The sequence below is a fragment of the Saimiri boliviensis genome, chromosome 3 (assembly GCF_048565385.1).
Source record: "Saimiri boliviensis isolate mSaiBol1 chromosome 3, mSaiBol1.pri, whole genome shotgun sequence".
Taxonomy (NCBI): Eukaryota; Metazoa; Chordata; class Mammalia; order Primates; family Cebidae; genus Saimiri; species Saimiri boliviensis.
Genome location: NC_133451.1, coordinates 143,464,939 through 143,491,156, shown reverse-complemented (window position 1 = coordinate 143,491,156; position 26,218 = coordinate 143,464,939). Strand labels below are relative to the sequence as shown.

Below are 26,218 nucleotides of genomic sequence, written 5' to 3'. Positions count from 1 at the left end.
AGGATATTAATCTTTCCTCTAGTTACAATTTATGAATGGGATTGATAATGTCCTAATTTTGGGGGAGACAGATACAAAAAGAGAATACTCTTGTATTTGTGAGACAGCTGATCACCCTCAAGGTATAAGTGATCTTTTAGAAATACATGCATACATTGCTGCAAGTTTTGTCTTAACAGAAACAACTATACTCATTGCTCCCGAGAATTCTGGGTGGAAAAAAAAAGTGCTTTTTAAAATTTTTTTTAAAGGATTTCAATCTGTCACTCAGGCTGGAGTATAGTGGCATGATTCGGGCTTATTGCAACCTTCACCTACAAGGCTCAAGCTATTATCCCACCTCAACTTCCCAAGTAGCTGGGACCACAGGCTTCTTTGGCTGGTTCTGAAGAAGAATTCAGGGCCAGCACATCACCATGCTGACTAATTTTTGCATCTTTTATAGAGGCAGGGTTTCACCATGTTGCCCAGGTTGGTCCTGAACTCCTGGGCTCAAGTGATCTACCCGCCTCAGCTTCCCAGTGTTGGGATTGCAGGCATGTGCCACAGCGCCCAGCCTAACAGAGGTGCTTTCTACTGTAAGGAATTCAGCAACTGCAAAAGCATTCACTTTTCCTGATGTTAGAGAGAGAAGAAAGCCAATTACTTAGGAAAAACAGAATTGATATGAAAGAGCTTATGTTGTGCTATGATCTGAATGCTGACATCCCCCCCAGAATTCATATGTTGGAACCTAACACCCAAAGTGATAGCAGTAAGAGGTGGGGACCTTTGGGAAGTGATTAAGTCTTAAGGGCTCCACCCTCATGAATGGGATTAGCGCCCTTATATACAAAGCCTGAGCAAGCCCTTGCCCCTTTCTGCCATGTAAGGATGCAGTTAGAATGTACCACCCATGAAGCAGAGAACATGCCCCCGCCAGGCACTGAATCTGCTGCAGCTTTCTTGGCCTTCCCAGCCTCCAGAATTGTGAGCAGTAAATTTCTGTTGTTATATAAATTACTCAGTCTACGGTATTTTGTTATAGCAGCCTGAAAAGACTGAGACATGCTACCATGTTGGTAATTTTCAACTACATTACGTTCACTGATCTAGAATTGAGAAAAATAGATCCTAATGTTAAAAATTACTGATAACTAAAATTCGCTCTTACATTGTTGCATTCTCCCTGGATGAAGGCCTGAGATTGTGAAATTGAACTTGAACTTGACCCTGCTAGTTTATATTATGCTGTATTTTAACTGCACCACTGGGCTAGTGAAAAAAAGCACGAAAAGGCATATGGATTTGATAACTCACCCTGAATAATTAAGGACATCTGTTTTTTTTGCTATAAACATATTTTGAAAGCCTAAACATGAAGCACTGATCCAACTCATTAATATTTTGGAATAAATTTAATTATTATATATCATAATAAAATGAGCTGTGTGTTTTTTTCTAGTTCAAAAAAATCAATATTTTCACATTATCAGTTAAAACCACGTTAGAAAGTACCTTTAAATAATTGAAAGCGAATTTATTGAAAATAAACTTGGTACTAGGTATTCTAGCAGAGAAAAGCCCTTGAATATCTACGATGCACTTTTAAGAGTTAAAAGAATCACATACCTTGGCAACCATTTGCTAATTTTGAAAGTATTCCTAAATTTTTATATACTGTACTTTATTTATTTAAATTGGCCATACAATTTTAATTAGTTTCACTGTGGTAGAATTAGCTTCATTGAAGTAGATGTACTCTTCTACAAGCTGAAGAGCGGCCCTATGTAGCACAGATTTCCAACATAAACTATAATTCATAAAGGCCAATACAACTCTTTTCTTTGTAGCTGGGTAACCATTTATGTTTGAGGTGAAGATGTTAATATGGAAATTTTGTGAGCTAGGAAAGAGGATGAACGCTATCACTCTAATTTATGACCTTTCATATAAGGCCAAATGTAAAGGCAACTTCAATTGTTTTATATCTCAGGGCCAGCACATAGCAGATGTATGAAATTTGGAGTGTTAGACATAAACTTTTATGACCAAATTATAAATAATTTCTCCCACTTAAAATGTTCACCTTTCAAGTTCATCTTGATTAAAATACAAGGGCAGCTTCACACCGATTTCACTGAATTTTACAGCTGAGAGAGGTTTTCTGGAGTTCACTGTGGAGCATAAAGCATCACAGCATTTGGGAGACTCTCCTTCCAGGAATTTAGACTCTGATCCTATCTCTTCTAAAATTCAAGTCATGCCAAAATGATGGCTGATGAAGTCTGAACATTATTTAAACATCTCATGTTACATCCGAAAGTGCCCATAATGTAGAATATATTCCTTCTTTGGGTAAACATAAAAGACATACTACTTTTTCTGAGAAATTTGCCAACCGGTCAATCAGCTTATATTACTTCTCAGAAGATATTCAACAACTAGAGAGTGTCTGTCTCCTTTCTCTCCTTCCCTCCTTTCCTTATTTTCTCCCTCTCTCCTTCCTTCCTTCCTTCCTCTTTTTCTTTCTTTCTCTTCATCTCCTTCTTGCTTTTTCTTTCTTTCTTTCTTCTCTCTCTCTCTCTCTTTCTCTTTCTCTCTTTCCTTCTTTCCTTCTCTCAAGAGTCTCGCTCTGTCATCCAGGCTGGAGTGCAGTGGCAAGATCTTGTCTCACTGCAACCTTAGCTTCCGGTGTTCAAGAGATTCTCATGCCTTAGCCTCCCAAGTAGCTGGATTACAGGTGTGTGCCACTACACCCAGCTAGTTTTTGAATTTTTTTATTCTTTGCAATGGAGTTTCACTCTTGTTGCCCAGGCTGGAATGCAATGGTGCAGTCTCAACTCATCACAACCTCCCCCTCCCAGGTTCAAGTGATTCTTCTGCCTCAGCCTCCCAAGTAGCTGGGATTACAGGCATGAACCACCACACCTGGCTAATTTTGTATTTTTAGTAGAGATGGGGTTTTTCCATGTTAGTAAGGCTGACATGCTGGTCAGGCTGATCTCAAACTCCCGACCTCAGGTGATCTGCCCCACCTCGGTCTCCCAAAGTGTTGGGATTACAGGCGTGAGCCACTGCACCTGGCTAATTTTTAAATTTGAAGTAGACGGGATTCAACATGTTGGCCAGGCTGGTCTCGAACTCCTGACCTCAAGTAATCCTCCCACCTCGGCCTTTCAAAGTGCTGGGATTACAGGTGTGAGCCACTGCACCTGGCCTCTCCTTTTTTTATTTAACAAATAATTTTCATATCCTATGATTAAAGGGAAATAATAGTGGCCCAAGTGTCTAAAACTAAGGGACATCACAACTTATGAGCTCCTATTGTACAGTCTGAAGATCCAGGAAAGGTTCAAGTCCATGCCAGTACTTCATACCAGTTAATGCATTGCTCCATCAATACCAGCCAGTAGTCTTAGAAGCTTGACATCCATGTTAGGTATGAAAATCTGCTTTGGAGAGTGTTGGTCAATCCGATTATGTGTTTGAATTTATCATTATCATCATCATCAACAACCACCACCACAACAACATAATACATTCACCTGCATGTTCACAGGGCTGTTGGGTGTTTAATAAGCTACATATGAGACCTTCTCTTATGAATATGAAACACTGAATGACATGGTTATTTAAAGGCATATGTACTACAGATCTGTAGAAGTATGAGACAAACAATGAAGTGGCAAGAGTTCCCTTTAGCATTTTTATATCCGCATTTGTCTATTTTAAGCATAATCGCTTTAAGAGAATGAAAAGACAAGCCATAGACTGGGAGAAAACATTTGTCAAAGAAATATCTGATAAAGAACTATTATCCAAAATAAACAAAGGACTCTTAAAACTCAACAACAAAAAAACGAACAAACTGATTCAAAATTGGGCCAAAGACTTGAAAAACCAACGAAGATATACATATGTCAAATAGGCATATAGAAAGGTTCTCCATAATACATGTCACTAGGGAATGACAACTTTAAACAATGATGAGATATCGCTAAGCAGCTAGTAGACTAGTCAAAATCCAAAGGACTGGAAACACCAAATGCCTGTGAAGACGGGAAATAATGGAAACTCTCATTCACTGCTAGTCGGAATGCAAAATGGTACAGCCACATTGTAAGACAGTTTGGCAGTTTCTTACAAAACTAAACATACTCTTGCTGTATGATCCAGCAATCATACTCCTTGATATTTGCCCAAATGAGCTGAAAACTTATTTCTACACAAAAACCTGCACACAAATATTTATAGCAGCTTTATTCATAATTGCCAAAACTTGGAAGCAACCAAGATATCCTTTAGTAGGTAAATGGATAAACTGTGGTACATCCAAATAATGGAACATTATTCAGAACTTAAATGAACTGTCATGCCATGAAAAGGCAGAGTGGTCTTAAATGCATATTTCTAAGTGAAAAAAGCCAGTCTGAGAAGGCTACACGGTGTGGTGGTGCAGCATATGCACCACCAACTATGTATAATATGATTCCAAATGCATGGCATTCTGGAAAAACCAAAACTATGGAGACAGAAAAAAGATCAGTAGTGGCCAGTGGTTAGTGGGGAGGAAGGAATAAATAAGTGGAGCACAGAGAATTTTTAGGGCAGTGAAACTATTCTGTATGATACTGTAATTGTGGGTACATTTCATTGTGCATTTGTTGAAACCTATAGAATGTGCAACACTTAGAGTGAACCCTAATGTAGACCTTGGCCTTTGGGTAATAATGATGTGTCAAAATGGATTCATCAGCTCTAACAACTAAACAAAACTAAATTAAGTAAGTTAAACTAAACCACGCAAGTTAAACTAAACCTCTGCATAATATTTTTATGACTTTAAGGCTCTTAATAAATTAATGTTTACATTCAGGGTTTCAAAGACTAGTATTTCACAAAAGGTCTTGCAATGTTTTCTTTGCATCAAAAAAGATGCTGAAAGCAAAAACCTGGGAAATATGGAAAATTGCTTTGTGAGTTAGTAAAATTCAGTTATAAGCTGCTAAGGGGCTTTTGGGAACAGGCACACGTTTTATAAGCTTGTTAGCTCATGAAATAACTCAGGATGTCCACCCCGTATGTCAAGCTGGCCCCTTACCCAGCTACTCCCTTTGGAGAAGATTGCAGCTGCTCCGCAGATGAACGAGGCCTTTAAACCCCTCATGGCTCCCTACCCACCACATCAGTGTTAACGTAGGAAAGGGAAAGAAGTTTGAATCAAAAACTTACTGTTTTTTGAATAATTGAAACAACCAGTAAGGAGTGTGCAATTTGATGTCTTTTGCAAATAAAGTTTTTAGGGACAGGATTTTTTATCTTATCGTGTTTGTTCTTTGCAACTAATTATTTAATTTTAATGGCACTTTTCTTAAACTTTTTATTTACATTATATTTTATATTGCAAGAACTTCAAATACAGCCCTCTCAGTAAGTCTGTAACGGTTTTGTCTTTACCCAAACTGAGCTTTTGTAGAAGGATATAAGGACATCTCTATTCTTTACCAAATCACATCCAGTTGCCTCTGTCCCTGATATCAAGGGTTCATTTCTTCTGCCTTTAGCCAAAACAGGGATACAAGGGAGGAACTCTTTATCTTAGAAAAACATTCTGCATCTTAGATTTCCTAACACTTAATAGAGCTAAGGATCTGTGTTGGAAGATCTTATCACTTTGTGTATAGTGTTACAAATCATAAATAAAGTATAAGTTTTCAGCTGATGAAAGTATGTGTGTAGGGAAAAAGGACTCAAGTCCTGGTGTAACTGCTCTCTTCTTTTTCCTCTCCAGTTCTATTAATAGCAAGAGTATTGAGAATTCATGCAAAATTCCAAACCAAGTTTCCATAGTAGTACTTAGATAATGTCTGCACACCATTGTCAGTTGGAACTAGTTTTTAATGCAGCACAATTAATGTCATAATTCGGAGTTACTTGAGTGATTTTAATTATTTTTGTATCAATTAACATTGTCGTGGAAACAGTCTCTTGCTAAAATGGCTTAAGTCTTCACACATTTAATCAATACCCAGAGGTAGATTTAAAGACTTGAGGTGTTTGTTTTATTTATTTGTTTGCTTTAAACCATTCAAGGACGTTTCTGGGTACACACTGCAGTTACTTAAACTGTAAATTCCAGTTTTCTATGACTTCAAGTTATTTTTTACACGCTGCAAATAAATCCTGCCCAAAAGATCACTTCTAGTTTTCTGGATTCTTGTTTTTGTTTTGTATTGAATTGTATTTGTGTCGTACCTGGATTTCTGTTAGAGGAATTCCACGCACCAATTTCGCCACGGGACAAATCAACCAGGATTCTTGGATTTGCGCGCTTTGGCGCGGACCGGCCTTTTCGGCCCCAGCGGGCTGCCGTAGCAGAGAAGAGCACTGATTGGCTGAGGCAGAAAAGTACCGCTGCCTCGGAGGTTTCGGTTTCGATTCGATGAAGTCCGCGGAGGCCGGGCTCTTGGGGTACCTGTAGTGAGGGTTCTGGATCCCGCCGGCCAGGTGAGCCGCGTGGCTGCGCAGGCCGTGCAGCCTCGGAAAGGGCCTGCGGGGAGCGGGTTGGGGCTCCGGGAAGGGACTGCTGGGTGGCGGGTCCTTGCAAAATGCCGCGTCCAAGCCCTGTGTGCTCGGAATGGCCGGGAGTGATCTGTTGGTGAGCGCCTGGAACCGCCGTCGGCGAGGCGCCTACACTGCGCGCAGATGAGCGGCACCGTCCCGGCTCCCATCGATTTGGCGTTCGAGGCTGCGCGACGTTGTTCAGAGGTTGTCGAAATTCCCAAGGGAACCCCAGCGCTAATCCCAGGATTCGGCGGGAAAGCGGATCCCGAACCTAGGCCTAGGCTTTGCCTGGATTCTTCCAGGCTTCAGGGAATTGCTAAGGCTCCCCTGCATCGGGGTGGCTGCGCCTGACCACAGGAATTAAGGGCTGGACTAACCTGAATTACCGAGTTGTCTGGTCGGGGAACCTGATTGTATGGTCTTAAGTCCTATCGCCAGAGGTTTTCTGTGTGTCCGCGTGTCCGCGCGCGTGCCCCCGCTCGTGCATAGCAGGCATTTTTGTTTAAGGTGTGTAGGATTAGGATGATTGGAATTACCCCACCCCACTGCTTTTAGTAATACGTGACTACTGTAGAAAAAATGCAAACATAGAAGACTTTAGTGAAGAAAGTTACATTCACTGAACCCTTTCACCTGCCATCTTTTTCTCTTGTATATGCCAGCTTCTACTTGGACTAAGACTTCATGTTTAAATTACTTAACAGTGTAGTTTTCCACTTTCATTTAAAAACTCTTCCTAAATAGTATTCTAATTTTGTATCTTCTTTTGAGTGACTGGCCCCTCATTGTGGATCCCAGTGTAGGTCCCATAAATTATTCAGTCATTTCTCGACTGTGGGACATTAGGTTGTTTTTAAATTTTTGCATCATCTTAGCATCCCAGATCATATTTTGATAAACGTTTCTCCCCTATTTTTTAGAATATTTTCTTGGACTAGAATCTCAAAAGTGAAATTATCAGATTAGATGCTGTCATCCATAGGGTCTTTATCTTTAGGCCTTCATACACATTGCTGCAGTGTTTTCCAAAAAAGTTTTAGAGGTGGGTGGCAGTTTTACTCTTGAGAGGCTTATGTTTGTGGTGTATGTGTGTGTGTATCACTGGAGTTAACTGCATTAAACTACCTGAATGTTAGAGCAGGAAGAGACCTAAGTGGTCATCTAGCATAACTCCCTTATTTTGCAGATGAGAAACCTGGGGCCATGAGAGGTGAGATGAGTTATCCAAGTCACACAGCTAATTAAGTAGCAGAGCTGGGATTAGAACTGAGGTTTCCTGCGTCCCAAGTGAGTACTCTTGCATCAGGCAGCCTCTCACTGAACTGTGCCATAGTATATATTAGAATTTAAAAATATGTTTACATCACTTGGATTATTCTCTCCTTTTAAAAGTGTACTAACAGATTTTAATCATCAGAGGGATATTTAGTACTGAAAAATTGTAAAGCGATTATTTTCATGGCCCAGGCTAGAAATCCATTATTAGAATGGCAACCCCTTCAAGACTTTGACAGTTGTTTTCAGATTTTCTGTATGTTAGAATAAAAAAACCCTGATAAAGTATATCTACACTCCATCATTTGGTTAGATGTAGGTGTTGGTTCTCATTTGCTGTATTATGGAGATTTCTTTAAAACTCCTCACTGTAAGGCCAAAGAACAATGTTGTTGGTTTTTAAATTTTTTTTATTTTAGGGCTTATAGCAGAGATTCTCAACTTCCATGGACATTTTGGCCTGGACAGATTTGTTGTGGAGGGCCATCCTGTGCATTTTAAAATGTTTAGCAACATCCCTGGTCTCTACTCACTAGTATACCAGTAGCACCACCTTCCTCAGTCGTGAGAGTTCACAGTGTCCCCAGATGTTTCCAGATGTCCCTGAGCACGGTGGGAGAGGACAGGGCGGATTGCCCCTAGTTGAGAACCACTTGCTTATAAAAATTATCTGGAGAACTTTATAATGTAATACATAGTGCCTTTACCTCAGTAGACTTCAGGAATTTGCATTTTCACAAGCATCTCTAGATTCGGATACAGCTGGTTCTTGAATGACAGAAACAGTTATTTTATCCGTCTTTGGTGGTCATTATAGAGATGACCTGATTAGTATTTGTTGAAGTACACGCATGATACTACTAGTCACTGTTCCCATAGTTTGGGCTGGTGGGGGCAGGACAGGAATTTTGCTTGACACTGGCTTTGAATGTCGCGTCCACAAACTTGGGCAGTGTGCATAGATACCAGGGATATCAAGTGAGTAAGATGTTTTCCCTGTCCCTTGGGTCCCTTGGGGACCCAAGAAGCTTAAAACTCACCATGGGAGATAAGTCAGCAAATAGAAACATTACAAAACGGCCTGATAAGGACCACAACTGAGAGTGGAAAGAGGTGAGTGGACTCACTTCGCCTTTGGGAGAGAGGGAGAGAAGGAGCCCCAGGTGCTCAGGAAGGAAGGATTGGTATGAAGCCTTCAAAACACAGCTAGACTCTCCACTGTCAGAGGGAGGAATTTAAAGAGCTGTCCTTCTCAGTGTCCGATTGCCTCCTCAGACCCTGCTGAATTAGTCTAATGCTGCAATTACTTGGGTTCTAATGTTGTTTCCTTGCAATTTTTGCTTTTCAGTTTTTTCCACCCTAAACTGTAAATACTCTAGGAATAGGTAAAAACTTACAGGTAAACATTGCCAAGAAATAAGGGTTTTCATCTCTTCTTCTCAGCAGCATAACTCAGATCACATTAAGATGCATTTCTTTGTGTTTGGCCATTACATTTCTTTGAGGCTAATTTACAGTACTTTGTCATGTTAGATATTTTTCCCCCAGCGATACTACTCTCCCATTAGATTTTTCACCACCTGTATCGTGATTCCCCAAGATTTAACCAGGGAATCTTAACATATTCAGAAAAGGGGCTGTACCTTTGAAAAGGCTTGGACTTTCAGGTCAACCTTGTCTTTGCTTTCCACCTCACGGGGTTTCTCTGTAATTTGCTTATGAATCTAACACTGGTAGCACATAGTTGGATTAATAAAAGTTCATTCTTTCTTCATTCTTCTACCAAAAAGAAAAAAATTCTCTGCAGGGCACTTTGTAAAGGTTCTCACACTAGACCGCTCAGTAGCTTCTGACCGAAAATATACTGCCTTTTACTTAATAGCCATTTATGAAAATAGGTCATTTAAAACAAGCCTGAGTAGGAGTCAGGGGAGGGAGAGGAGGTATAGAGAGTGATAATGTCTTTAATTTTGAAAGGAGAAGTTTTGCCAAGGTCACTGTGAAGAAGGGTCTTTTTCCTCTTACGTGTTTATGGTTCAAGAGTCTTATCTCTTGCTTGAGAAATTGTCAGAACTGTTCCTTCTGCCTTATCCAATTTAAAAGATGAAAACTTAAAATTACTTGAGCCAAGTGATGGGAAAAATTGTGGTGTCAAGACCAATTTACTCATACAAAATGGATTTATGGGCAAGTCATTAAGTAACAGGGAGTACCAAGGAAGCCTAATGAAGACTAATGTAAAAGATATGGCTTTCCTGAAGTGATGAATAAAATGTGTTTGAGGCAGCCCATATACTCTTTTCCAAATAACCTTAAAAGTATTTTTTTCCCCAGAGATTTAGTAGAATGTAGATATTCTAGAGAACAGATGAGAAGCTTGTCAGCCCCTCTTGTCATGTGGCTTACAGTATTTTGAGGGAGTAAAGACGAAAAGAATACAAAAGAGTGCATGGTGACAGGTTGTATAGCAAGTAATTTGATTTATAGCAAGTAAAATCTAATACCAAACTGTGTGATGCCAAAGCTAGGTGAGATGGGCATCTCCACTCTGCTATGGAAAGTAGAAAGTGGAACCCAACCAAGTTCCTGCTAAAACCCCTGTTTTCCTGTTTCCTATCATTCACAACAGTATTTCCCCTTGCCAGTTATTTCCTAGGCTTGTTCAAACAGATTCCTGGCTCCTACCCAAGAACTGAGTAGAATCTCCAGCTGATCCTAATGATTCAAGTTTGGGAAGCTGACCCAGAGCCTCGAGTCCCTGCTCCCTGTGAATGTGGTGCAGCTCCCTGCCGCAGAGCTGTTTCCTCCTTCCCTATGTAGGTTTTGCCTTCTACCCAGACACATGTTCCGTGCCTTTTCTGACTTCTTTCAGCTGGGGGATGACGCCTTTTCCTTCAAACTCAGCTCAGGTGTTACCTGCAGAAATTCTGCTTTGATCTGCCAAACCTGGGATAAGAGATTCTCTGCCCTCTTTTGTGAAAAATTCTATCAGAATACACATCACCTTTGTAAAATTCTCCATTCACATGTTTTTTTGCCCTCTCTAGAATGTGAACTCTGAGGGCTTAAGGCCTTGTTTTTGTGTTAACATTCTGCAGCCCCATGTGCCTGACACCTAACAGGTGCTGTGTGAAAGTTGGAAGTGTTGAGTGCCTTCAGAAGAGATTGATGTTAATTGGAGTACAGTTAAGGCATTATTGGGCAAGGCGTTACCTTTGGTGAGCTTAGAAGAACATATCTCTGTTTTTAAAAAGGTGGGGAAAGTTAATATTAAAAATACCTTTAAAACAACCTATACTGTCAAGCAACTGATAGTCAAGATTTGCATTCTTTTTTTGACAGTTATTAACTCTCCTTCCAGCTTTTGCTTTATGTTTCTAATCTCAAATTGTAAATACTCTATGAGTAGGTGAAATTACTAATAATTAAAGTAGTTAATAATATTTCTGTGAACTAGAGTCACATTACAATGCCTCTTACTGGTCTTTAACACAAAATAGCTACTTCCATCTCAGTTTTATACGTTATGAAACTGTGGCATAATGGGATTTAGCATCTGTTGTAGGAAATGAACCTGACTCATCAGTTGAGTATCAGGCCTTCAGAGTTAATATTCTTGTTAGATGTGTTCAGCCACAAAACAGCACGTGTTCAAAATGTAAATAAGGCAGTTTATAGATGAATGGGAAGATTTGTGGATTTTCACTAAACTCATTAAAGGTACTGAATGTTACAGTATTTACTTTGTAATTTTTCTCTTTGTACTCAGAACAGTATAAATAAAATTGCTGTGTGATCTGAGTCCTGAATGAAAAGTAGTTGTCCTGAATAGTAGTTGTAATTGTAGTTACCTGTTGAGATTGTGGAGCTAAAAAAATAAGCTGGAAATTCAATAGAAAAGTTAAATTAACCTTTGTTGAGCAAAATAATTAGTTGATTGCATTTTGAAAACATCTTTCAAGCATTGGGGGCAGTGTAGATTGTCCAAATGATAGACTAAAATTCAACAATAATTTCTGAAATTTGTATTTTACTTGATTTAGGATGTTGACTTTTCTTGGCTAAAGAAAATTAATTTGCTTAAATTATGATTGGTTTTGTTTACTCACACTCTTTACACAAGAGTTTAAATTCTTTTAGATTTTAAGTTTAAGGCCAGAGCCTTTGTGTATGACGTTTTTGAATTTCCTTGCTCAGTGTGTACATGTACATATTTGTTGAACAAATGAAAAACCGATAGCTTAGAGTTCCTGCTTACTCCAGCTGCTGATCCTGTATGAATTCACTATGAGAATATCTCCAAACAATGCTTCCACACACAAATTCAGATTATTGAGTGGATGGACTTAGAGTGAAATAAGCAGTGCTATTAATGGAAGAATGTTTAATGAAAAAATTTCATTGAAAACAAAAGAACAGCTTGAGCTCTTGAAGGGAATTCTTAAAATGTATCCGTACTAAGTTTTAAGTGTCAGTGCTATATAGCTGCTGAATAATAAGTGATGCTGAATTTTACTGAAACAAAAAAACTCTAAAATATTTTTACTCAGTTTTTGCTTAGCTACAATTTTATTAATTTGCCAACATAATTTGAAAGAGATAGCTATTGTATAAGAAAAGATGCATTTTGAAAGGAGTGATGTGCAGCTTTGCATGTCTGACACTGTTGATTTGGGTGTGTAATGCTATCTCTTTTTCTATTTTAGACTCCTTTTATACTTATAATTTAAGACTGTTTTTTCTTCATTATTTAGAGCACATGTCTGCTGTAGTCATAATAGACTAATTAAAAATCTTTGGCTGTGATAGTGACTTTCAGAAGCCTGTTTAAGGTTGTGATTAAGAATATGGGCTGGCTGTCCACTTTCTGGCTGTGTGACCTTGAGCAGAGTGTTTAATCTTTCTATGTCTTTCTTCATCCGTAAAATGAGGATAAAAACAATACCTGCCTTTTAGGGTAGAGCAATTTAAATGGATTAATACATACAAAGTTATTGGAAAAGTGCTGGCATATGGTACACTCAAAATTACCTTTATATTATTATTCTTTTCAGAGATACCATTTAGGCATCAGTTTATAAATGTGTCTGTCCTATATAATAAAGACTTAAAATAGGACTGATTTGAACTTGAATGTTCAATCACATTTTGGAACAAATTATTTAATCTTTCTGTGCTTTTCATCAGCAAAATGAGGTATTAAGACCTTCCCAGGGTTCTTGTAAAGATGAAATGTGATAGTGTTTATAAAAACCTTAGCAGAATGCTCTGCATAAAATAACCAACCATTCACTAATGGTATGGTAGTGGTTGTAATGGATATACTGACTATGTGTCAGGCAGTAGTGATAAGTGATTAAGAGCAGGTGCTTTGTAAACACAAGACTTTTCTCTAGTGAGGCTATGCCATGGTGTTGTGGGAACTGAATAAGATAATGCATGTAGAATGTTTTAGCTTAGTATCTGGCTCATAGTAAGTGCTGAAAACATGTTAGCTGTCATGTAGTAGTAGTGGAGTAATAATGAGTCTTCTTGCATGGTTATTTGATACTTCATTTTCTGTAAATACTGAGGGCTTTAAGGGTTTTGTTGCCTAATCAGCTTTTGTCTTTACCTTTATTAACCATTAACCCTTTTCATATTTTGATTTAGGATTGTTAAAATGAGTCTTCGGAAGCAAACCCCTAGTGACTTCTTAAAGCAAATCATCGGACGACCAGTTGTGGTAAAATTAAATTCTGGAGTGGATTATCGAGGTAATATTTGCATGTTTCATCCTCACTGGTGTAACTGAATAAGTAAATGTGATGTACTGATTTTGTGTGACTTCTGTCTCCTGTCTCTGCTTTGAGATCATGTGTGCCTGAGTTACCTTGTAATAACTGGATATTCCTAGTCAACTCAGGTGTGAACAACTCAACTGAAGAACAGCTTGGTACAGCAGCATTTGTTTTTGCAGGAGTATTCAAAATTGGCAAGCAGCTATTGAGTATCATTTTACAACCTCAATGTCCCACTCATGTAACTTATATGTGGAGTATCCAAAGATGCCTTTCTGTTCTTGGAGATATTTTATTATTTTTAAGAGGCTGTGATGCTTTTGAAATTAACTTTATAGGAAGAATGGTGTCAAATTCCATTTTTTAAAGTTACTAAATTCCTTATCTTCCGCAACTAAGGTATGTTAAGGTGCCTGAAGTATTTCACAGGTGTAGCTAACTAATTCATTAGCAGAGTGACTTGGTGTCTTGGGTTGCTATAACAGAATACCGTAGACTGGGTAATTCTTATTTTTATTTTTCGCATTTTTTAATTGGGTTGCTATAACAATACCACAGACTGGGTAATTCTTATTTTTATTTTTTGCATTTTTTAATTTATTTCAGTAGAGTACAGGTGGTTTTTGGTCACATGGATACGTTCTTTAGTGGTGGTTTTGTGCATCCATCACCCAAGCACTGTACACTATACTGGGTAATTTTCAAAAACAGAAGTTTATTTTCTTGCAGTTCTGGTGGCTAGGAAATCCAAGATCAGGATGCCAGCAGGTTCACTTGTCTGGCGAGGGCTGCATCCTCCGGAGAGGATGGAATGCTGAGTCCTTATATGGCAGAGGCAGAGAGCAAACCAGCATACTGCATGAAGCCTTTTTTTACGTGGACCTTCATCCCATGAATGGGAAAGTGTTCGTGGTCCACTCACCTCTTAAAGGCCCCACCTCTTATTGCCAAACACCTGAATTTTGGAAGGGACACATTCAAACCATAGCACAGGGTTTTGTGGCCTTTTCTTGGTCTCTTTTCTGAATAATTAATAATGATAGTAATCTCTCAAGCTTTTTCCTTTGAAATCTCTATTGAGTATCCCCACCTAGTAAGGGAGGAGCTAGGACTTGAGTTCAGGCTTGGCTCATAAGCCTTGTTAAGAAACCACTCTGGTGATTATGTACTCCTTTAGCTTCTTGACATTGATAACATATCTCCAGTTTAATTTTATTTTTATAGTAAAACTAATGGATTTATACTGAATACTGAGATACTGTAATGTCTCCACGTACTGCCTCTACCTGTGAACTTTTGATGGGCCCATAAGAAGTAATAGATTTCTAGGGATTTTAGTCTGTTTGACAATTGATTAAAGTGAGGACAATGTGTTCAATACCTTCTCAGTATCCACTTTATTGAAGAGATGAACCAGCCTGATCTTTTTTCTCTATACTTTTTAAGGAAAATTTTTCTATTTATAAAGGCAATGCATGTTTTAGTTTTCATTTTAGAAATTTAAAAGGAAATAATAGAAAAGAGTACGTAGAAGAAAGCAAAGTCTCCCCGATGCTACCATCCAGAGACAGTTTACCAATTTTGACTTCTATACTATAAGCATAATTTGACGTAAATCGAATCAGCTGTACATGAAACCTGATTTCTTTTTTTTTTAAACATGAAACAACACATTTAGTTTTGTAACAATATAGAGTTTTGTGTGGCTATACCATAGTTTTATTTTTAACAGATTTCCTATTAATGGACATTTAGGTATTGACCAGTTTTTTGCTACTATAAACAACTGTTTTACTTTGACATGTATTGTGAACACTTGACCAAGAATCTCTTTAGAATCAGTTCCCTGGGCTAGGGTTTACAAATAGAGTATTCCATGGACCTGTATCAGTGAACCTGGGTTTATCCTTCATATTCTCACCAACTCTTATATTAGCTTTTTTCATCTTTTCTAATCTAATACTTGGCAACAAGTAATATCTCATTTTACATATGTTTTCTTTGTTTACTAGTGAGATTCAGAAGTCTTTTACATGGATAGTAACCCTAATTTTCTTTCCTCTTATGAATGTCTCTTCATGGCCTTTGTACTAATAAAGCAAAATATTTTTTATTATTAGATAGTCTTACTAAAGGAACATGCTTATTTTATGGTTTACAAAACACCAAAAAAAACCCCAAAACAGTAACAACATACAAAAACAAACAAACAAACAAGCAAACAAAAAAACTCCATCAACTCTCTATAGCAGTTTCTCTTCAAGAAAATATCTTGTTTTTGGTTATGTATAGTAGTTTATCTCATGGAGAAGGAAAGCGTTGTATTTCTAACCTTTTGGGCAGTGTGTGTGTGTGTGTGTGTGTCTGTGTGTGTGTATGTGTATGTGTGGTTTTTTGTTGTTTGTTTTTTTCTTTTTAGCCTTTGCTATGACAATAGAATAGATATTTTAATTAGACGTGAACTTTTTTTTTTTTTTTTTTTTTTTTTGAGATGGTGTCTCAATTTGTTGCCCAGGCTGGAATGCAGTCTCGGCTCACTACAACCTCTGCCTCCCAGGTTCAAACGATTCTCCTGCCTCAGCCTCCTGAGTAGCTGGACTTACAGGCACCTGCCACCACTTCTGGCTAATTTTTGTATTTTTAGTAGAGACGGGGTTTCACTATTTTAGCCAGGCTGTTCTTGAACTCCTGACCTCAAGTGATCCACCAGCCTCTGCCTCCCAAACTACTGGGATTATAGGCATGAGCCACTGTGCCCAGCCTGGACATTTCATTTTGAAATCTTTTTCATTAGTTTTCAAACTTGCCTGTCTTGCCTCAGAAGTTTCTTGCTTATTTATAATTGTGGTTTATATATAAAACAATGCAGCAGGAAATGAGCTAAAGTTGTATCTTAAGCTTTCTTTTGCTAAGAAATAATTGTTATTATTCACAGTCCATTCTGGTTCTTTGAGAGTTTACAGCTTAAGCTGTCATTATAGACACAATTTTGAAAGGAAACTTTTTTTGTTTAGAGGATAATAGGGGCAGAGACAGAGAGTGAGGAGCATATTAATCAAGTTAAGATATCAGATGGGAAACTATAGACTCATCCTAATTCAATTGAATCTAGTATTTGTTTTTACTTAATTTTTTTTCTCTGGAAAATACCACTTTACATTAGAGACAGAGTTAGAGCCTTATAGATTTTCATCTTTTTAAAAAGATCATCAGGTCAAATTGTACAAAATTTATACCATCTTAACACAATTAAAGATTCACTCAAACCGTTTCCTTGAAAGCTCCCTCGAATGTTTTTGGCCATTTTCTCTATTAGTTTTGATTGAAAAATATTATAGCTGTAACAAAACAGAACAAGATGTGTTATAATGCAATATGTTGTCCTGTATTCTCAAGCTGCTCTTCACTCTGAGTCACAGCTTTAAGATGTTCTTTCGGGAGCACCTGCTGTCTCCTCTTCTATTACTTTAACAGATTGTGGAGACTTCCTCTTAACCCTGGAGTACATTCATCTGCTGCAGTAGATGTTGTGAAAGAATGAAATAAATCTGCCAGACCCATATTTCACTTAGTGGCTAAAGTAGGAAATGCCACTGGAACCTGGGATCATTTGTTCATGCATAATTACCCACCTTGTGCTTAGTTTTCAAAGAATGGTATTTTTGTTGGAATATTCTTTTGCTGTGTGATCATACATACCATGAGGGAAGTGACGGTTTGTTGTTTTACCGGGTAGTAGTGGGTGCATGACTGCCTTCCTGGCCTTCATTCAGATTGGCATAGAGTTGTTTTGTGCTTAAGCTACTGAGTTTCATTTATTGTGTGAATTTTTATGTTAAGCATCTGAGAGCTAATGAATAAAGAGATTGTCTGCTCTAAGGTATACCCTGTAATTTTCAAGTCTTACTTTTCTTGTATATCTTCTTTTTCACTAAATCTGTCTGCAGGGGTCCTGGCTTGCCTGGATGGCTACATGAATATAGCCCTGGAGCAGACAGAGGAATATGTAAATGGACAACTGAAGAATAAGTATGGGGACGCATTTATCCGAGGAAACAATGGTAACATTCCTTCACCCTGCAGTACAGGGTCCAAAATAAGCCTTCCTGTTTATAATCCAGATCACCAAAGAGTTTTTACAGTTTTAGGCTTATTTAAAAATGCTTATATGTCAGATCTTCAGTTTGACCAGTTATTTTTTAGATGCTTCATAGAATTTCGAAACTAAAATTTTTCCCTTCCCTTCCTTCAGTGATGAGGAAATGGGGGACATTGGTCTCTTGACCCGGAACCCTGCTCTCTCAAATAAAGTTTACTGTGTCTCCCCAGCACATATTCCTGCTTCTTGTAGCCTGGAAGTTGCAGCTGTAAGAATGGGCACCATTTCCTTGATGTCTTTGATCTGCATAATTTGGCATTTCATCCTATTTGCCCCTTCTCTATTAAAAATTCAGGTGCTTTTTATGGAGATTTGTACCTTTTGGTTTGGCAAAAATGGCAAAGTAGAAAAACTAGTTTAGTTTCTCAGTTTTTTAAACAACTATTTGCTGTGATTTTTGTAGTTATTTTTAAGTACCTAGTTTCAACATGAAAATTATAATTAAGTCATATTTATATTTTTGGTGGGGAAGGAAAGACATCACAAGTATGAGAATTACCCTACTTTTTGGTTCAATCTCCCAAATGAAACTCTGGGATTCTTGAGTTCAGATTTTTTATTGATTTGTTTAATTCTGGATGTCTTCAGCTTCCTAAATAGTTGAATCTCTTCGCTATAAACTAAACTTCCTGACTTTTATAATAGATTCTGTCCCCTGTGCTTACAGTACCATATTTCTTCATATTGTATTTTTATATATATGATCTCCTGGCTTTCTAGTCCTTCCTATTTATAAAATTATTTATCCTATTTTTCATATCCTTATTTGACTTCCTCTTTTTCCTAAGAAGTGATACAATCTTTTCTCACCTTAAGACAGCTAATGGCAGCAGTCACTGACAGATTGGCTTCTGTGCATGTTGATACGGGTTAGATCCTTTAACATGCACACTACACCTAGGATTTGAGGGGCAGAGTGGAGGGTGGTTGTACGGGCGTTCTGATGCTTCCCTTCCTGTCACATTTCCTGTGATGTAATCAGCAGCATTCATCTTTGGACTCCCAAGTTCACACCATTGGCTTTTAAAGAGGAACTTGACTTACTTGATTGAGCTGTGCTATGTTCTTTGATGAAGACATCCTACTGTTCACTTTGAGCAGACCTCTCAGAGGCCGAGTAGTCATGGAGGGTGGAAGGGAGAGCCAACGCTAGTGAAACTTGGCCAAAGTGACCCAGGCATTCCATTTTGTTTCATTCCTACAGACCATACATCCTAAGAGTTCAGGTTGGTAGTCATGAGAGGACCGGCTAAGCAGAATATTGAGTAACACCAAAGTGTGAGACTTTAACAGGAACTCAGAAAAAGAACTTTGATATTATTAAAAAGAAAAAAAAAATCAAAAAATCCTGCTCTTGTTTATCCTGTTGCAATTAAGAAGGTAAACAGCAAGTTTACAGTTTGTGTTGGAGAGAGAGATGAAAATAGCTGTTTATTCTTAATCTGAGATCTAGCCTGGTAGGTAGATTGATAGGTAGATTGACTGATTTACTTTCTGAAAACATCTTGTTTTTTGTTTGTTTGTTTGTTTTTTGAGATGAAGTCTTGCTCTGTCGCCCAGGCTGGAGGGTAGTGGTGCAGTCTTGGCTCACTGCAGCCTCTGCCTCTCAGACTTAAGTGATCCTCTCACCTCAGCCTCCCATGTAGCTGAGACTACAGGCGTGTACCACCACTCCTGGCTAATTTTTTGTATTTTTGGTAGAGATGGGATTTCACCATGTTGCCCATGCTGGTCTTGAACTTCTGAGCTCAAGTGATCCACCTGCTTTGGCCTCCCAAAGTACTGAGATTACAGGCATGAACCACCATGTTCAGCCCGGAAAAGCATGATTCTTAGACTTCTAACTGTAAAGCATTCTTAGATGCCAGAGACTTCCACATATGTTTTATTATATCTTCATGGTCACACTTTGCAGAGTCAGTCAGACACATGGATAAGGACACAGTTTTATGAGACATCAAACCTGGATATAGATTCATAAATCTAGTACTTCCGGAGTTAATTGAATGATATGAACATTCCTTTTAAATGTCAGATGTAGCTGAACAAAATCTGTTTGCTTTTAAACTTGCTACTATGTATACTTACAAGCAGGGATTTTATTTTTTTCAATTTATGTATTTTTTTCTTTTCAGTGTTGTACATAAGTACACAGAAGAGAAGAATGTGAAGACACCAAGAGAGCAACCTTTTCATAGTTGGATATATTTTTTTATGAATTTTTTTTCTAATTTTTGCTTCTTTTGTGATGTAATTTGTCCTGTTTTTATAATAATTGGTGATTTTTCACTGACGTGAGTAAGATAAATGTTTACAATTGTGGATTTAATTGTGAAGTGTTCTTTCACATTTAAGTTTCAGTCATTTTCTTTTACCTCTTGTCAGTGTACAGAATGCTAAAAGAATTAAAAAAGAAACAAAATGTATCTCTTCTGCAAGATTATTTAATTTAAGTTTTGAGGAGTGTCATTTCATTTGACTTGCTTTACTTATCCAGCTAAAATGATGTATACATTTTATATATTGTGTGGGTGTGTAATTAAAACATTTTAGAGGTATCCTCCTTTATTGCATCTTTTTCTGTTCATTCAAAATGCTTGGGTGAATATGTTCTGCAGAGGCATCCAGTTTCAGTCTGAAGCTACAAAAAGGGGCCACAAGGTCAGATGTTCAGCCACTGCTTTAGTCACCTTAAATAGAAACAGAATTGGAGAGCTAAGAGTGGCACTTTCACGTAAGGAGTGGGAATTCGAATCGAGGTGCTGGAGAAATCCTAAAGATTAGCAAGAGTTCAGTTGCACTCCTGTAAGCAGTCCCCCTGCGACTCCCATGCAATTAGACTTTTTAGGTTTATCTGCTCCCTTTCAGGAGCATTGGCGTCAATGTTACTCTCTCAGTTTATGAACACAGTTTGGGAGAGACCATTCCTGTACATCTCTTGCAGTCAGATTAAACCAAAGTCTGGAGTTTATAAACTAATTCAGGTTCTAATTGTGGAGCTGAGATTGGGAAATAATTTTTCCTAACTTGCTTAGCAAGTGGCTTTAGAGAGCCCTGTCTCAAAAATCAGCTGTGTTTGCGTGTGACGTTGTCCAGGAGCAGAACACCAGGCTTTATGTTGCTTGGCACAAGTCAGCTCCTCCGATTATATGGTTCCTGCTGAGAGGGTTTTCACAATTTATTAATGAGCGTTCCGCAACCCTGCTTTATTCTCCAAACAGTTTTATGCTGTCTCTAGGAACAACAAATATATCTGGGCACTGTGGTTGAATGAGCACCAGACAGTTGTGTGAATGTTGTATTGGTCTTCCTCTTCTCTCCCTCCCCAGTCTAAATAGCATTCCTGTTTCTGGAACTGGTGGTGCGATTTGAAACAACTGCCAGTTGAAGGATGTAGGGGCAGGATCAAGGAGGGAGGGAAGGGGTAGTGCTGATTTTGGAGAGGTGTATGTAGTGTTTTGTCTTGGTTTATTTTAAAGACCAGAGAGTAATTGGAAACAATTATTTTTTAATTAATAACTTGGGAAAGGCGAACAGAAACATTTCACAGGGTTTTACCGTGTGAACATCAAAAATAAAACACTTTATGCTATGCTTCAATAATTTATCATTTCTTGACAGGGGCTTGGAAAGGGTCCAGTCTGTGAGTACAAATCACCAATTTGCTCTTTTATAAATGAGTTCCTTTAAGGAGAAAATGGATAGCCCTCCAAGTGGGGGATACATGTTCTCATTTGTTTTGTAGAATATGTGGGGCTGCAGGTTATCGTGTCCGTTCGTTCACTTACATCAGCCACCTCTAAAAGCAATTCCACTGTAGTCTCCCAACAATCTGTAGCATCCTATTTTTTCTTACTTCTTCCCTGACCTCCCTTTTGGTATGTAAGTCTTTATTTTCCCCTTGCCATTTCTCTAGCTTAATAGCTCTGCAGTGGAGTACTGTTGTCAACCGTGGAACTACTTTTAATCAAGATCGACTTTGGGAAATACTGCCATTTTTATGGTAATAATGGACTGTATTATGCACTTGGACCCATGCAAGTTGTCCCCTGTGTATACCTTCACATAGCAGAACCGTGAACCAAAGTGTAAATGCTAAAACTACCTTCTTCTTTTCTGTAGTCTCCTAGGGGTCAGCCAATGATTTCTAGCTGCATTTGTTCTAGGTTGAAGAATTTTTGACTTGAGTACATACATTTTTCCCTGTCTCTGTGCCCCCAAACCCTGGCTGCCACGCTCTTTCTCTTGGGCTGTGACAAAACAGAATGTTTAGCGAGAAACAAAATTGTGCTTGATTTTCAGACTATCTGACTTCACGTTCTGTTTTGGTCTTTGAGCTATTCCTTGGCTAATCTTCCAACAAGTTGGATTGATTCTTATTTCAAAACTGTTTATCCCAAAACAGAGCTGTTGACAAGTACAAATACAGATGGCAGACATGTGGTATGATTTTCATGTTCTCGTCTCAGCATTCAGGAAGGGAATGTTATTGAAAGATGGTTTACATCTGAAGCTTTCTGATGTAAGCTTTCATATGCTCAAGGCAATATGGAATGCATGCCAGGAGTGCTTAATTATGCTTAATTAATAATAGTCACAAATGCTTACAGGGTTTCCTTAAGGTCTAAAAGTGCAGCAGCATTGGACGTGGTGTGTAAGGCTTATCACCCTGGAGGCTATAATAATCTGTAACAATAGAAGCAACCTCTAGGGGGAAAAATTGTCTTTGATAATCACTGACTCACAGGTGACCTCGGTATAGCCAAAGATCCCTTACTGTGGGCGGACACACCCATGATTGTACTGACCTTTGTCCTCTGAGCAGATGATCCTCGGGAGTATTGACTAGCTCTTGTATTTGGAGGCAAATCCCAGCCCAGGCTGTGGCCTTGCTGTTCCCTATGGCCCAACTGCATTAACTGTTATTTTTTTTCTCCACATAAATTGTTGGTGAAATGAAGACAAACTGCAGGTTTTTCTCCCCACTGACCTGCTTTCAGGAGGCTGTGTGCTCAGTGGCATGCCTCTGCCTGTCTTTGCTAAGGTCGCCCCCAACCATTGTGGAAGTAGACACCATCTAAGAGTGGCAGGGTTAGTCCTGACCTCTCTGGGGTCTGAATATCCAGCAACTACCTTAATTCCGGTCGCTGCTGTTTGTTGTACCACCAGTACACAGCGGTACAGCCATCTGTTGTTGACCGACTAACTTAGACTCACTGTTAAAAGTCCCGTTAGCCAGAGCGGGGGTTAGAATGCAAGAGTGGGGGTGAGAGTGGTACGTGCCGTGTGTGACAGGACTGCGAAGACAGCCCTCTCTGATACCTGTTACGTCTCTTTTAAAAGATGCAGGAGGTGGTCAGGGAGTGGGGATTTGAGAATGTGGTGGCAGAAATTATTTAGCATTTATTGAATGACAGCTGTAGACAGGCACTGTGCTATATACCTTATGGGGAGGGGGATAGGTAAAGAAGGAAATCCAACATTGTTCACACGTTCCATACTGAGTTTGTGGGTTTGGGTATTTATGGGGGAAAGTGGTGCTCTCCATCCTTTTTTTAAAAAATTGGGCCAAAATTGTTAGAATTCTTTTAAAAATCTGAACGTTTTAGATAGATTTGAGCATGTCAGCTGTATTTTTGTATCTTGAAATTCCAAATAAACTCAGGACTGGATAATTTGGAAATCTGAACATAACTATGCCCTGTTTACCCACAGGCCCTCGTAGTTCAGCCTCCCGTCTTTATACTTTTGTCTTTTTCCTCTCCCTGGCAAAAGCCAGCTTTTGTGTGGTTTAACTGAACTATCATGTTGGATGTTTTTTATTTGAAGACCTGTTTTGATTCATCTGCAGCAGTGAAGGATTTTCTTCAATAGTAATTTGGGAGTTAGAGCAGATCGAAAGGCAGAGGGATATTCTAGGAGCTTCATGAAGTGTAGAACTCTGAAACAGTTGGGATAGACTAGTTTTCAATGCCTAGGTTACACAAATGTTCAAATTCACATGGGCTTCATTTATTCCAAGTTTTATAATGGAATGGATGCTGGTGGGTTTGGCAATATATTTTACCAATAATTTGGATTAAAGGAGAGGTCCGTTTATGAAATGTTCACATTTTAGGCATTTTTATTACTATCATGTGCATGCGGTATTTCAAGTCACAAGTATTTATATCAACTACATGTTTTCTTAAACTTGGAAAAGTGAAAAAATTAGAAATTTGTCAAATGTACAGCTGAGTGGATGTTGCTAGGATACAGGGCTCCCTGTACAGAGGTGTGTTGGTCACAACCCCGAAATCTCAGTGGTTGGGAACAACTAATGATCTTGCTCATGCTCCACGTGCACAGGGCAAATAGGTGGGACTCTGCTGATTGCAGTCACCTGGGGGCCCAGGCTGAGGGAGGCAGCACCCTATGTTTCCATCTCAACCTGAGGACTCAGCACCTGCTGCCGTAGGGGAGGAGCATAAAGAATCACTCCCTGGCTCCTAAAACCTGCTTAAAGTTAGTGTCACTTCTACCCTATTGTTAGACAAAGCAAGTTACACAGTCAGGGCTTACTTAAAGTTACACAGTCAGGGCTTACAATCCTTTCATGGACCGGGGAGAGACAGCCAGAAATACTGGTGAGCAGTAGTAATAACCTACCACATTATGTGTACTAGTCACGGTTCCTCCAGAGAAATAACCAATAGGATGTATAGAGAGATTTATTATAAGGACTTGGCTCCCACAATTGTGGAGGCAAGTTCAAAATCTACGGGGTAGGCTGGCAGGCTGGAGACCCAGGGAAGAGTTGCCATTCAAGTCTGAAGGCTGGCTGCTGGAAGAATTCTCTCTTCCTCCAAGGAAGTCAGTGTTTTCCTATTAATGCCCTCAACTGATTGGATGAGGCCCACACACATTATGGAGGGTAAATAGGTCTACTTGTTGAAATGTTAATCTCATTTTTTAAAAAAGTCTTCAGAGCAACATCTAGAGTAATGTTTGACCAAATATCTGGGTACCATGGCCTAGCCAAGTTGATATATGAAGTTAACTATCATGATATGTTAACTATATCCTTTGCATCATACATTTTCTTAATAATCATTAGTAAAGCATTCATAAGTATAAAGCCTTGGTGTGATTTTTACTGCATCAAAAAAAGAATTCTTTCTTTGTTAAGAGTTGGGTTGAGGGACCTGTGCTCCTGGTGTCTTAATCTATCTTTCATTAGATTCCAAAGAGAATAGTAACTGGTTTCTTCATGGTTTCAGAAGCTGAGTTTGAATACATTGTTTTGGTTTGGTTTTGTTGCTGCAGGTTAATGTAAAATTTCCCAATTACTTTATTTCTATATTTAAAAGAAAATGCAGGAGGTAAGAACAGTCTTTCCCTTGACCAGGTAATTTTATCTGAAGCCAACCAAATGTGTTCTATCCACATACTGTGAGGAGATGATCAGGGAGTCTTTAGTGTACCTCAGAACTTGCCTCATGTAAAATGTGTCTCAAAGGCACAGACATGTTACAGCTAAAACTCCCTTATCACTTTCCATACAGTGAGTTTTCCTGGCTCTCCCTTTCAGCATATTCAAAACCCTTTACAAGTATCTTTCTCCTGAGAAAGTGAGTGTGCTCCTGTCTTGTTTAAAGATGTCCCATCAACAGGGCCTGATCTCCAGTTTGCTTTTGTCCTTTTCCCAATTGTGATATTCTTGGCAGAGCCTGCTTCACACCCTGTTCCTTGTCCCCCTGACACCGGCGTAGACAGAAAGATTTCTGAGATGATTTCCCCACGCTGGGAGTGCAGTAGAGGAGCCTCATGAGGGTCAGACCACCTTGGTTTTACTAGCAACCTGAGCTAATCCTCACATGCTCCCCTTGTTTGTCACTGAACAAGGTAGTCCCCTTTTCCACATGAGGAAACCTGAAGTGAAGAGGTTAAATGACTTGCCCAGGGTCACGTGGGGAGTCACTGCAGCGACAGTAGCAGTTCCCTCTGCTAGTTGATCCAGTGCACAGGTGTGGGCTCTGTCAATTTCTTCTTCTAGCCTGCATTTAATCAGTAAATCAATATTCTCTTCTCTGATTCATCCTCCTAGTCGTTGAATGAAGAAGATCCCAAGATGTGCACAGAGACTGCTGTCCTCTACATTCGAAGATGATGTTGCTGACAGTGATTTGTTATCACCCGGCTTGAGTGTGACAGGAAAGATCAATAGTTGGCCAACAGCCCTTTACACACAGGGCCAAGGTAGAAAACTGCTCCTTAGTTTGCGTCTGCAGGCACTGTTTGCAGAGACTAGCAGTTTTTGAGATGACTGTCTGTTAGAATTTGTTTTTTCTTCCCTGGAGTCTCTCTAATCCTAATTACTACTCAACAGGCTGTTTCCCAGCAGCCCTTCGCTGGGCCTTCATGTTAGAAGCTGTGCATCATCAGACCCGGTAGGTCTGTAGGAGAGAAGTGGAGACAG

At 39.0% G+C, this 26,218-nt stretch overlaps 1 protein-coding gene across 2 annotated transcripts; it reads left to right on the top strand.

Annotated features, from left to right (window-relative positions):
* Positions 1-6,402: 6,402 nt before the first annotated feature.
* On the top strand, positions 6,403-20,318 carry LSM6 (LSM6 homolog, U6 small nuclear RNA and mRNA degradation associated). Of its 2 annotated transcripts, XM_074396848.1 has the most exons (5): positions 6,408-6,489; positions 7,733-7,833; positions 13,474-13,577; positions 17,549-17,662; positions 19,896-20,318. In XM_074396848.1, the coding sequence occupies exons 3-5, from the start codon at positions 13,484-13,486 to the stop codon at positions 19,928-19,930; spliced, it is 243 nt and encodes an 80-aa protein (XP_074252949.1). In that variant the 5' UTR covers positions 6,408-6,489; positions 7,733-7,833; positions 13,474-13,483; the 3' UTR covers positions 19,931-20,318. The 2 variants fall into 2 exon arrangements, with proteins under 2 accessions (XP_010336926.1, XP_074252949.1); XM_010338624.3 differs by lacking the exon at positions 7,733-7,833 and having other exon boundaries at positions 6,403-6,489.
* Positions 20,319-26,218: the final 5,900 nt, after the last annotated feature.

Bases quoted from the DNA above. Each gene is read 5' to 3' on its own strand.
- LSM6 (XM_010338624.3), top strand. From the start codon at position 13,484: ATGAGTCTTCGGAAGCAAACCCCTAGTGACTTCTTAAAGCAAATCATC. The intron at 13,578-17,548 runs GTAATATTTGCA...ATCTGTCTGCAG, and splicing joins TTCTGGAGTGGATTATCGAG to GGGTCCTGGCTTGCCTGGAT. The intron at 17,663-19,895 runs GTAACATTCCTT...TTTTCTTTTCAG, and splicing joins ATTTATCCGAGGAAACAATG to TGTTGTACATAAGTACACAG.